Here is a 13,126-nt window from a genome sequence, read left to right as displayed (position 1 = left end):
GTGTTATCATAAGGGTTTGTTTCTATTGATGACAAAATAAACAACTAATGAATACTATTGTAGCTGTTTAGAAAAAAATTGCCTTTTAATTATGCTTTTACTAGGGGTCAGCATTTTTTTCAATTTCACGACAAAATAGTATTCAAGCCAAGATTTTACTACCATTTTACACCAATTATTGCCTAGCTTTTTTGATACTTTCATGATAAACATAGTCAGTAAATAGAGACTCCTCTGCCACTATGTTCTAAATGAAGCCTTTATTATCATCATTACTATTATTTTGTCTTCGGTCTTTCGTTTTTTCTCATCTCTTTGTTTTGCGTCCGGCCGTAGGGAAATTCAATGAAAACAGAAATGCTTTTTAATCCATTTCGCGGTGAAATAAGTATTCTCCTCGCTCTCACGAACCCCGCTGTTATAGTATCCATATTTTAAAGTACCGATGAAAGAAAGCTTCGTAGATTGAAAGACTCCTTTTAGTTCGGGGGTGATCACAAGACAGTAATGGTCGCGTCTTTTCGCGCGCTTTTTAGCGTCCGCGCTTACATACTCGATTACCCCGTGCGCTCTTCGCTTGATTGGTGCTGTCATCGCTGTGTCTTCCAGTAACCAAGAATGCTGACTTATCCAAGGGTTTGCTGTACTAGTCCCACGATCATCAGCGCTTTTTGTGGTTTCGTGGTTTAAGACTGTAAAACTAGGCTACATATCTTCAAAGCAGTCACCGCTTGGCTTTGCAACAGCCCTTACTCGTAGTATACCGCGATGGGGCGTGACTCTTTTTCTATTCTTGAAGCGACGAAGCGTCCACTTGGTCTGCAAATATCGGTTTCTCCCATGTTGAGAATCCATCCGAAATGTGCAAGGCGGGGGGTCGACGCCATCGTGTCTCAAGCGGCGACTAAAACACGTTTGCGGCCGAGTGTCGCTAAAACAAGACTGCGTTGGATTGCGCAATTTGAGATGTATCGGTTTCAGAGCCTCGCAGGGCTCAGCATGTGTCCTAGTCTTGACGTGTTTTTATAAATATTGCTAAAGCAAAGCACCCACGGGCTTGACATTCACCATGTCCTTATCTCAGACAAACAGGAAGGGCCCGACATGGAGCGTTTTTATTTAGTTATTGTAGACATGTGTTGAATTTTGCTTATACTCGTGAGGCTAAAATACGGGAACTGGCACAGCGCAAAACGAGGAAAGCCCTTGAGGAAAAGGGACACACACAGATCGCCTTAAAAACACATAAATTAACTCACGACCCATGCGAACATAATCCATTGCCTCGCCCTTTATTTGATATCGATAGTAATGGGCTAGTTCTCCTTAGTTCCCCAGGCTCTTCTCGAATATAAAGCAAAGGCCCTTATATACGCATTATTCTCACACGAGTTTAAGTAAAATCACAGACTTGTCGTGCGTTGATTTCGAAACCAGAGTATCAGACTATTCTACGGATGTCCATCTTAAGATGTCCATCCGGGAGGGAGCGTTGAGAAAAAGGGTAACCCCCGTCCACCAGCCAAGACGTGTGATCTACTGTGGGCGTTCTGTATGGCACAGTAAGGGGTTGTAGTGTACACCCTCTCTATTAGCCGCTTTTTCATGCAAACAGTTGGGAAAGTCGATCCATTTTAGTGTTGTGCAGTCAAGCCAGCCTAAATAAAGATACCACTTATCAAAGGCACTAGCTTCAAGACTAAGTCAGTATAGGGCGGACACCCTAGTAAGGAGACCACTTATAAAGCCATGCACGGGTCCATGGTCCAGGGGAACCAACACTCTCCTTGGATGCAAATTTACATTTATTACTCTTCCCCCATCCTCGTTCTAAAAATCCTGAACCAGCTCTATGAACCATATCTATGCGTCATATCCAAGGGTTTTGTGAGAACTTTCTCTCACAAGGGTTATAACGATGGAAACATTCGAAGATATTCGATTAGCCTTGTTGCGGTTCACAAGCGTACTGCGCTCCCGGCAAAGCTGCGCGGGTCGAGATCATCTGGAGTGGTTTTAATAGGGTTGTTGAAAACGTCATGCGCTTCCATCTCAACAAAGCTCTGCTCACCGCTTCTGGTGGAATGCTCTCTGGGTGTAAATAACCAAGCGGGGAAACCACACACCGTACAAAGTTTTGAGTGCACGATATCATTATTTGATAGTGATGGTATTCAAATACAAATGCTATACATTTTTCTCAGTCTGTTCTTTAGCGCAATTAGTAGCCAGCGGACAGCCACTCCTTAAACATTACAACGACCGAATTGCAAAAGAAAATTATCCTAAATATGATATTTGTTTAGAAAAAAAATTCAGTTACTCGCTTGACTTAATGGTAGTGCGGGAGCGTGAAATGACAGCGGGGTTGTCCCTCTTTAAACATGTGAAACACGTTCTTTCAATATTTCAGTCCATGTATTTACTGTTTTGGATTCACACGGGTTTTGTTTTTCCTTTATTTTGGTAAAGGGAGAAGAACGCAAACAGTTACTGTTTTTATAGCTGTGCGAGACATTTTAAGCTTTGTTTTGAACCAATAGGGGAATACACCACTCAAATCAAGTTCAAATATATTTATTTACAACAATATATAATAAAAATATGAAGAACAGCAACATTATAAATTATCTATTTGGTACTTTTAGTTTTCATGCTGAACTTTAGCTTGAGAAAAATATACAATATTTAAAAAACTCTTCGTAATACATAAATATTCTATGAACAACAAAGTGTTTTCTTGGCATTTCTTTAAAATTGTTTTGCTGTAAGAAAACAGCCGATGTCAATCATCATTTACATTTCATTGCCTCCTTAAACAGAACTATCTTTCTTTTTTTTTAATTTATATATAAAATACTAATTAGTCAATTGCCAACCATTACCATTTTCAAGGTATATGGAAGTAACCCGTGACATTTAAAAATCTTTTTTTAAATCCTACATTGATTCCAGATGCTACCATTTTTACAAAAATATGCGACTTCTACAAAAATGTACACCGTCATGTCACCGGGGAAATACTGCCAAAAAACAACTTCATTGATGGCTCTCGAAAACAGAGCTCCCACAGTGTGTAAACGAATAAATAGTCTCGATTCAATATATATATATGATGTATATGTTTATAAACTATCTATAAAATGTCTTTGTGGGGTGGATTTAGGCGTAGTAGGTCATACTGGCCATGGGTGAGGGGTACATCGGTCGGGTCTGTGGGTAAGCAGGTGGGGCACGCCCCCAGTACGGCATCTGGAAGCAGGTGTTTGCGCCGGGGTGCGAGTACAGCGATGCGGTCGGGAATCCCGCGTAGAAGTCGGAGCCTGGGAACTTGTAAGCGGCCTGAGCATGCGCCTGAGCGTCAGATGTGATTGGCTGGTTGAGTTGCGCAAGGCCCTGGAAGTCGTACTTGTAGGCGTAGCGCTTGCCGTGGATTTTGGTCATGATGTTTTTGTCGTAGTAGTACCTGAGAGCACGGCTAAGCTTGTCGTAGTTCATGTTGGGCTTGTTTTTTCTCTCTCCCCACCTTCTTGCTACCTCATCCGGGTCCACCAGTTTGAACTCGCCGTTGGTGCCCTCCCAGGCGATGCAGTTAGCGTTCTTGGGGTCTGAGAGCAGCTCTAAGAGGAACTGCCATAGCTGAATCTGGCCGCTACCTGTAGCAGGGGTATCGGCACGGTGGGGCATCGGGCTGGCATTGAATGAGCCTGTCTGTACTGTTGCCTCGGGGACGGTCTTGTTCGGGACAACCCCGTCCTTCATGTGGGAGAGCCTGGGGGTTTGCGATGCTGGGGCGCTCCAGGTCGGTGTGGCGCGGTCGTAGGCATCGTTATTGCTGTAGCGCGACATGCTGTAGTCGGTACTCCTGGATGAGGCAGCGTTAGGGTTGCTTGTGATTACAGGGTGTGGTCTCGAGTCGTAGAGGGATGAGGTAGGGGTGTAAGCAGTGCAGGATTGGGTCGAGACTGAAGCGGGTGCGAGAGCCGAGTCGATGTCGTCTGATGTGAGATTCGGTAACGGTGCTGCAAGGACAAAGAGAGGAGTATAAGCAACATAACAAAACACTGAAATTTGTATTAATTATAGTAGATAGACTAAATCGTGGATCTTTAATTGAAAACTAGAATAAGGTGATGGGTTTTAAGGAAAACGGGTTAAAAAAAGACTTTAATCTCGCGCAGATATAAATCAGGATTATCATTCGGGATTTGAAATGGCGTGTTCGACCTTCGCCAAATCAGGCTGCTCACAGTAATCGGATCTTCCATGACCGCGGGGCGAGATAATAGCCTTCAAGCGCGGGTGTGTCGTAACCTCGTTGACCGAGGGTATTAAACTTGGGCATCCTGCCAGAAATGTCGACTATCTAGTGATGAAAGGTGAAACGAGTGCGCGCGCTATCTACTTGGGCCCCTCAAAACCACTACTACTTTATATAAGTCCGTTTGCTTACTTTTTCTCAAGACGCACAGATGGGCCATCAGAATGTCGCCGTTGTAGGCTGGGGCGAGCTTCATGAAATCGTCTCGTGTGAGTCGGCAGAGGTCGCGTCCATCGATGTTGAATCGGTCGATGTCGATGTCTTTAAGTGAGAATTCTTTGATTGCCCAAAGGATCCACTGGCGAACGTGTTCTTTGGTCCAGCATAGAGGATCTGAGCAGAAAAAAAGAACAAAAATTTAGCGACAAAACTCGACTCCCTTTCGATAAAATAAGGGATGATATTTTTCGATAAAATAAGGGGTGATAGAAAGGGATGTAATGAAAAATGATTTAGAAGAGAAAATGTATTATTTCTGGTGGATTTTGTGATGGACGCAATACTAATCTGCTTTAGTCCAGGCATGCGGCATTGCTTGTGATGCCGAAGACTCAACGCAAAAAAAAAAAGTTGTGTATCCTAAAAGCTTTCCTTTTTAAAACAATATAAAAGAAATGGGGCTATAAGATAGCGATCAGTGATAAGAAAAGACACAATCTTGAATTATTTTCAGAGGTTAATGGAGTATAGGACTCTAAGATCCGCCCCTTTCTTGGAGCGCAACTTTGTGATGTGTTGATTCTCGGTCGAGCACCGCAGAGCGCTAGAGATCATTTCAGAAACCTAATCTAAGGCGGTCCCTAGTGTTGACAAGCACTGGCCAAATGACTAAAATTACACGGTGTCATCTTACCGGCTGGGACGATGACTCTTCGGTTATCATGAGCCAAGCTTTGTGGGGCAGGAGAAGGAGAATTTCGCTCGAGATAATCGTCATTTGGCACGAATGCTCGTTTCGCCGCCGGTTCTTCGAGTTCCGCTTCGAGTGGTCGTTTCTTGTAGTAGGAGTCGGTTTTCGAGTTGGGTTTTACTGGTTTGTACGCGTCGTGAAAAGACGAGTCGAAGAGTGATTGCTCTTCCAGCAGTGTATCCTAAAGCGAAAAAGAAAATAAATTTTAATAAAGTGTCTGGGCTGAAGCGAAGATGAATAGATAGGGTTAGCGCAAAGTGAAATTTGCTTCAGCGGGCTCCAAACTTCGCCCTGTCAGATGTCACAGCTTGTACTAATAGAAAGATCGAAAAGGGATAACCAGTTGAAACGTAGGAAAAACCTTAAATCTATAAGCAAGGACACGTCCAAGCGACAAGTATGGTTTAGAACGAGAAAAGAACAGTAAATTAATATTAAAATCCGTGCGCAGTAAAAAAAAAGTCTTAAAATATGCCGATTTGGGCAAATATAAACACCGTAAAAAAAAAAAAAAAAAAAGAAAACTGAGTAAGCTTGAAAGATTCTAAATCACTAGAATTACGATTGTTGAATATGATCAAGCGGTGGTTCTTGTTTCAAACAAGAGCTTGTGGCTTGAAGTTAGAAGCGCTTGCTCATTTGACCACAGTTTGGGGGAGTACGTAGTCACACATTAGTACCGAACGAAAAATTATAATATCCCTAACGGTAGTACTGACCTGAACATAAACCGACGCATCGGGAACAACATTCGATTCTGAACTTAAACCATACATCTTGTCCTATCTGGAATAAAAAGAAAGATTATGAATCTGAAGAGTTGGGATATAAACTACATTAGAGTGCGGTGCGCGCGAAAGCGACACAGTACGGGATGGATAGAGACAAATATCCCCGTGATAACTAATAAATACACACTAACGGAGGACAATCCACTGACGTGTTCTGTATTTAACTTGAAGTATTCTCACCTGTAACAATTCTCGGTGTGCGTACCAAGTAGTCAAAATTGTCTTTCTGTATCGGAATGCGACTGGTATAATTCCTTCCCTCGATGTCAAATTTGTGATTATTCTTTCCGGAACAAATTTTCTTGTTCTGTCGAGGTCGAAAACCGTTGAAGGTTTGTTCTTGAAAAATGAAGTTTTTTTGGGGGTGCTCTTCCTCGATGTGTGTTTAGCGAATGATGCTCACGATCGGTCTTACTCAAATTTATAGCACTAGCTTGAAATCAGTGCACCGACTCCGTGACAGCGAGGAGGGACTCTTTGACAACATCACATCAAGGGGCAAATGTTCTTTGAAATTCCATCCAATCAGAGCGCGCACTCGACCTCACACTTAATTCCCTAGAGGGCTTTCTCCGCCCACTCAAGGCACTCCCTGTGACGTCACAGAGGTCAGGGCCTTGAGCTGCATTGATAGAACTGTCAAAGTGACACCCTCTCGAATCGACCAATCATAGGCGTCATAGCTCAGATTAGCTCCGCTTGTGAGGTAAACAAAAACCGATATTTTCTTGGGAGTCAAGTTTAGCAAGCAATTAATAAAATAAGACGGCTAACAACTTCGCGGGTTTGGTTAAAGTTTGGTATATTGGGACATTCCATTATTCAAAAGTTATTCTTGTAATTAGGAAATTGGAGTGGACTATCAAAAAGATCTGTAATTTCGTACCTCAAAAATAAACTAGTAGATAAACAATCGCTGAATCAACATTGCTTTTCTGACAATAGGCTCAATCAGCCGTATAGCCAAAATAGATTCCTTTACAGTCGTAAAATATTCTCACATTTTGCATTAGAATGCTATCGCACGTGCGTTCGCGAGTTTTAACAGAAAGCACGAACTCCGAGTGTCTAACTCGAACGCGGCGTTCAACGACGTGCCCGATATATCTTTCTCCTAGCTTCCGTTCTGTTCTGGGCCTTTAACCTCAGAGTTATGACGTTACAAAGCCATGTCGTCTTTACTCGACGGGCCGTTGATTCATGTGCTAATCAAGGCATTGTTTCATGGTCCCTTGGGACTAGGTGCGCCGAATAAACAAACAGGCGCCAAGTCAAGGATTGAATGAATCTTCGCGCGCTTCAGTGACTTTCTCTCGGCTTTCGCGCCTAAATGAATTCTAACAATCACAAAGAACAACACAACAGGCAATTTCCTTTCGGAGCTTAAACCTAAATACAGTTTTAATGGTTTTATATTGTATCAAAGAGCTTTAGCTGACTACATTGGTCCCGCTTTAGCTTTGGAACAATGTTTAGCTGAATGGGCTTGTGAAACTTCGCTAGTTACGATTGTTTGCCTTGTATAGAAACCCGTGAAAGTTATTTCGACTATTTGTTTACGCTGTTGTGGTGTTATTTTAAATAATGAATGGTGCTGAGCTTGACGGCCTACGCCGCCGGTTTTGACAAGGGATCCTTTCGGTAGCTCATTTGGCTCACGTCCTTTGAGCTTGTGTACAATTTGACGTCAACATTATGACCCTCCGCCCGGCGTAAAGAATGGACCCACTGAAGATGACTCATACAAACTTAGCACCTACAATCAGCTCACAAAAATCTTTTTGTCTCTATAATCGATGTGACGGCTCGGAGCAACTGCAGAATACCCGTCCACAAAGAGTTAACAATGAGACTTCACACCTCGATTTCTAAAGAACGAGGCAGTAAATACAAGGAAAATGCGAATAAGTGGACGGGTATCCTGCAGTTTAGCCGACGACTCAACTAAAAACGTGATTACAAAGGGGTTTATCACACAAAACGTTACGAAACAATGTTAAGATTCGCGAATATTCGAGATAGCTCGCGATGAAACCTCACCAGCGCGTCATCGTTTGAGTTCATTGTAGTTCGGATCGTCCCATAAATGAACATGGGTTTATAAAACCGATACTGAAGCCTTTTGATGAAAGAGAATAAGGTTTCTCTTATTATTATAGCGTTAGGTACTAATTCCCCGATGGGAGGCATCGTTGTCTTAGTAAGTTGCGAAATTCAAACATTTTTATTTCACACTTCGGGTGTAAAAGTTGCTCGATAGATTTCGACCTTTAAGAACGATGAAAAAGTTAGCTCAACTTAATAAACCAATTGAACAATCTTTTTGGCGAAATAGCTCATACAACAGAAATTCAGCAACGTGTGGAGCAATCGAAGAAATTGTGGTTATGTAAGGGAATTTTCGAAAGTTATGAAAACTTTGCGAATTATACACGCCTACCTAGGGAAGTGCAAGCGGATTACAGCTAATATTTAGAGGGAAGGAAGTAAAAAAAAATTGATCAACACAGTAGTTTTGGTGACTACAATATATTATATTACTCAGTATTTATTTTTACGCTCCAGTTGTTTTGACGAAAGCCACTGTTATCAGTTTTCGAGTCTTCAAATGTTACAAAATATCTTATCAAAAAGACAATTTCATTTGTGTTGTGCGATACATATTATACTATTTTGAAATCAAGGCTTATTTTTAACATTGTTTTTTAAGCCTTCTGTAATAATCCTCTTTGCTCGGGAAGGAAAAAGAGAACAAACATTCTGGTGTTTTGCAAGCAACTTTTATCCATGCATCACTCCCGAACGCTGTTACAGAATTTTTCCATTTTCCTTTTACGGAACCATGACCGTAGCAATATTCTCAAGCGAGGGTGCAACTAACGCTAACGGTGCGTTTTTATTGAACATTGACGGTCTTTCCTAGTACCGTATTTACCAAGAATGGAATTTGTCGAATAAACATGCTTTATTGCGTAGTTGGTATACGCATAGAAAACCGCTAGCTTCCGCTCAGGATGTTAGATTAGAATGGCGTCCAAAAGTTGGTCTTCTCTCCGCCCAGCCTCTCTCACAATGTTATTTACTTCTTATCAGAATGCAAATAACGGACTCAAAAATATCTTTAGCTGTTTTTAAGAGCACAAAACGAATCTCTTCCGCAGCCCGTTTTTTTTTTTTTGCTGGCTGGGAAGATAATAGACCCGTAGGTTGCTAAACAAAATCGTCCCCAATGGTTCTGTTGGCAAATTTGTCCCCTGCTAGCAGAGGCCTCTTTTCAGCGAAATACAGAGAAAAGAGGCCTCTGCTAGCAGGGAAGCAAATTTGTGGAGTCGAACTAGAATATTTTTGGAGCGGATGCTTGGGAAAAAATCGTCCCAATCGGTTAAACGGGCAATTATCCATGTGCTAAAATGACTAACCACTGCTGGCTGGGGAAAAAATAGAATGGTCCCTCCTGGGAAAAAGGAAAAAAATAATTCTTTCCCAGCAATTGATTAAATGAATATTTTGGGCATCAGAACTTAAACGACGAAATATGCCATTTTAACGTGAGTGAAGGGGGGCCCGTTGTATGCACTTGTATTTTTCTTCGGATTTTTGGGCTTTCGCGTTTTTCGGGCATTTTTTGTGCTTCTGCTCAAAGATGTATTTTGTGTGCTTTTTATAAAATTACTGAATGTTGGATTCTATATTAAACTACTGAGGTCTCTATTTAGAACTGGACCATAAAAATCACAATGTTTCTTTGGAGTAAAAGTTCGGATTCCAATTCCATTTCAGGGTCGAATGTAAAGAAAAAGCAGAGAATGAGCTTCCAGTCAAAGATTTTTGCAACACAAAACCATACGAACCTGAAAACAAGCTGAGAAAGTCAAGACGCCTGTGCGCCAAGAGATAATGAACAGAATCCAACAAAGAACATACTTATACTTGATAAAATCAGAGTTGAATTTAATCGATCAACTTGTTAAAAAAATATATTTTATGCAAAAAGCAACAACACAAAGTTTTACACCCGCAAGTCACACATGTAAAAACGTATCCAGGAAGCAAAGAAAAGTTAATATGACCAAGAGAAATCCGCTAAGTGTTAGCCGTTTTGAGAGATATTAGAGGAATCTCTCGATGATTACACTTGTGATTGTTGACAATGGCCTTGAACTTCCTTGATGTGCAAACTTTCCCTGTTCAGCGTACGAATGGTGTCTTGCATTTGTGGTATAAGGATTTCTAGCAAGGTCGCGCCGTATTTCAAGGAATAGTGGTATCGATGTTCTCAAAGAAGTCGAATAAAAGAGTTTCATCGTCTGATAATCTTTTAGTTTTTCTTTTTAATTTTTACTAAAAACTGAAAGATTTTGTTCAGAGCCTTGTGCGTCCACCTCTGGCCCAAACGACGCGCCTCTAAATACTTTAAGAATAATTAAAAATTTAGCCCCCATTTTGTCATCCTAGCAAAATACTTGGTGTAAGGAGCACCATTTCCATTGGCGGATTAGGAAGCTATTGCTATATTTTCGGTTTTTAGATGCTTCTTTCGAAATTTTATTACAAAAGGCATGACTAGCTTTGACTCAGAAATTACTGAGGATGCAAACAAACTTTTCGTAAATAACACATTTGTCTGTATGTTGCGCAAGGTTTTATCCTAGAGCCTCAAAACCCACGTCCATTCATAGTTATCGCGTTATCGCTATCACGATGAAAGAAGCTTTATCTGAAGAGATATGATGATAAGAATGTGACGAAATAAATAGTTGGCAAGCGCGTAAAAAGACGTAAAACTAAAAAAGGCCTTGGAGAAGATTAAATCTCAACCAATAGAAACTGAAAGAACACGAGTGAGAAAAAGCTGAAACACTCTTGAAATATTGCAAAATAGATAATGGATGATTGCTTTAAAAGCGAGAATGTGACCGGGCTCCAAATTCCTGTTAAGAAAAGTCACTTATGAAAAAAATTACATGTTTGTTGATTGATAAAGCAGACTTTCTAAACCTGAAGTTAACTGCGGACAATTCGATAGTGAACCATTTATCTCGCGTTTTGTTCCCAAGAGTAAACAAATACCAAAATAAATCGAATATGGAAGCCGGAAACACCCGTTTCTTATAAGGAACATTAGACTCAGGAAGACATGCCGGGCAAGTTGAAGCGTGGGCAACTGTATCGTAGAATTACGTGAACAACGTTTCAGTTCCTTTTGAAAACGTGTGAATGAATGAAGGGGCCTGAGAAAAATAACAAAACTAAAACCCTCGGCTCTCAGTTAGGAATCCGTTTTTGCCAAAAAAAAATAATCTTAATAGTGCTCTTTGTGAGAGCTAGTTTTTTTGGCAGTATTTCTGGGAACGTTGTATAATGGAAGTCATAACAGTAGAGGCGCTCTAGCGGAAACCGCCCGTTGAAAATCGCAAACTTGACCTTCTGCGCTTTCATGCGTATACGGATTGTTTCATCATCTCGCATAGGGGAGCAAAGATTCTGCGATTCTTTTAGCGAGACGTGAGGGTACACATGCTACGTGCATTGCTACGTCTTGACTAAACGCTCAATTTGTCTTATAAAACCACACTGTGGTCTAATGCAACAAAAATGTCAAAAATAATTAGTAGCAGATTCAGTCGATCAATTCCGAGATTAAAAGAATTTTTTCTGATTTTCTCTTTTCTTCTTCTTCCTTTTTGATTTCGTTTAAACGAAAAGCAAAAGGAAAACATGTGAAAAAGCGTTTCCAAGTCTCAAAAGGCCGAGGTTTAAAGGAAGAAATTATTTTTATAGTCTGAGCGCTTTTTATTTGGGTTGTTTTGGCTCGCTTTTGTTAGAAAAAGAAATACAAAGCTTATATAACTCTAGGGACTTGATTTAGACGCCTTAAACAAGAGGGAAAATAATCAGTATATAACCTCCCTGATGCGCAATCCGCATGAAATGTCTGCACACGTTTTATTGGCGGAAATAGCTCGTCCCCTGTCGATGCATTGCGTGAGATCGTATAGAATACCGCGAAATTGAGGAAGCCATAATTACACTACCGCTAGGCATTTAATGATCTCCGTCCTCGCTATGTCATCGCAGAACAAAATCCCTCGACTCTGGCATCGTGATAAAGCCATTAATCAAATTCCAGGCTTAATAAGAGATAGACAAACTAAAATGTTCTAATACAACTTTTGATGGCTATCGGAAATGTTGTGTGGGTAGTTAGAATGTTTGCCATTTTTGTACGATTGTGTATAACCTTCTTATCCTGACTTTGAAAAAAAGTCAAAAGTTTCTTAAAACAACCGCAATGGGAAAGAGTAGGTCTAGGTATGCCAACTACCAGCCTCGAAAACTTGTATATGGCGTTATTTCAAAACATTGACCGTTATAATTTTGTGCACTACACACATTTGACATTTCTCAAACAGAACTATCCCAGTTACAATGCATTTGTGCAATCCCGACCACTTTAATTTAATAATTTTGATTTCCTTGGAGACCCTCGACGTCTCCGTTTATACTGACGTTGATCGCTTCAGAAGCCTGCGACGAAACTCCGAAAACTCTAACTACGATCAAGAATGAAAAAGAAAGAGAAATGATTCTGATTCAACGCTCTGATTCAAGGTAGACGCATCAGGAGTAAACTACGTACATATTTCTCGAGCTTGCTACAAATACTTACACGTCAAAAGTCGGGATGCTACAAATTTGTTTACTGTTTATTTTATTCGTGGTTTTCCTTTGCGCGCATATAAAACAAAAAAAGAAAAAAAATATTTCAAACGACTGCTAGAAAGTAGCTTTAATCATCCCAGACGTTCACGAGTTTTTAGTAAAAAAACAGAGCAAAACCGCCGCATATGGAAAATCTTAGCACCGCAACAGCGAAACCTCAAACGCCCACTCATCATGTACCGGTTAATTTCTCAATTAATCCCACCAGCCGAGTTTGGCCACAAGGGCCCCGAGGGCCGATATACGGGTTGTAGCATACGGGTTGAAGCAGAGTCCTTTCTCTGTTATTTCCGTAAAAGTTAATTAAGTTTTATGCATTTGAATAGTTGTCTCGCTTGATTTGCAAAAAATGGCTTTCGGCAACAATTGTTCGGGATATAA

The 13,126-nt window shown here is 40.8% G+C and overlaps 1 protein-coding gene across 1 annotated transcript; it reads right to left on the bottom strand.

Moving 5' to 3' along the window:
* Positions 1 to 2,561: 2,561 nt before the first annotated feature.
* Positions 2,562 to 6,492, bottom strand: LOC116617866 (transcriptional regulator Erg). Its single transcript, XM_032380975.2, has 5 exons — positions 6,203 to 6,492; positions 5,951 to 6,017; positions 5,175 to 5,412; positions 4,454 to 4,654; positions 2,562 to 4,022 (listed from the first exon to the last, which is right to left on the bottom strand). Exons 2-5 carry the CDS (start codon positions 6,005 to 6,007, stop codon positions 3,163 to 3,165), a joined length of 1,356 nt encoding a protein of 451 aa, XP_032236866.1. The 5' UTR covers positions 6,008 to 6,017; positions 6,203 to 6,492; the 3' UTR covers positions 2,562 to 3,162.
* Between the last annotated feature and the right edge of the window lie 6,634 nt (positions 6,493 to 13,126).

This window comes from Nematostella vectensis, chromosome 9 (genome assembly GCF_932526225.1).
Source record: "Nematostella vectensis chromosome 9, jaNemVect1.1, whole genome shotgun sequence".
Taxonomy (NCBI): Eukaryota; Metazoa; Cnidaria; class Anthozoa; order Actiniaria; family Edwardsiidae; genus Nematostella; species Nematostella vectensis.
The sequence above is the reverse complement of the archived record's forward strand: the minus strand, read 5'-3'. Positions and strand labels throughout refer to the sequence as shown.